This window comes from Buceros rhinoceros, unplaced genomic scaffold (genome assembly GCF_000710305.1).
Source record: "Buceros rhinoceros silvestris isolate BGI_N320 unplaced genomic scaffold, ASM71030v1 scaffold42828, whole genome shotgun sequence".
Taxonomy (NCBI): domain Eukaryota; kingdom Metazoa; phylum Chordata; class Aves; order Bucerotiformes; family Bucerotidae; genus Buceros; species Buceros rhinoceros.
This window is the reverse complement of record NW_010425945.1, coordinates 1-248: the sequence shown is the minus strand read 5'-3', so window position 1 is coordinate 248 and position 248 is coordinate 1. Positions and strand designations below refer to the sequence as shown.

The 248-nt window shown below is 70.2% G+C and overlaps 1 protein-coding gene across 1 annotated transcript in view; it reads right to left on the bottom strand.

Moving 5' to 3' along the window:
* The window catches only part of LAMTOR5 (late endosomal/lysosomal adaptor, MAPK and MTOR activator 5), a 1,348-nt gene extending 1,106 nt beyond the window's left edge, over positions 1-242 (bottom strand). The window contains exon 1 of the mRNA XM_010141300.1: positions 182-242. Within this exon, the coding sequence (XP_010139602.1) occupies positions 182-242 (61 nt within the window). The remainder of the gene's footprint in view (positions 1-181) is intronic.
* Positions 243-248: the final 6 nt, after the last annotated feature.

Sequence of the window (248 nt, the reverse complement as noted above, 5' to 3'; positions counted from 1 at the left end):
CCGGGGTGTGCTAAAAACACGGGGGTGGGGGGGTGTCATGCAGGACAAGGCCTGGCACCCCATAACCGGGAGGGGAGGGCCCGGTGCCCCCTACCCCCAGGAGTCCCTAGAGAGCCCGGGCAGGGCCCGGTGTCCCCCAGGCCGGGGTCTCCGGTGAGGCAGGCCGTGTCCGGTTACTTACAGCCCAGGTTGAGGCCCTGCGAGTCGGTGCAGAGGACGCCTACCACGGCCGGGCTCTTCATGCTGCG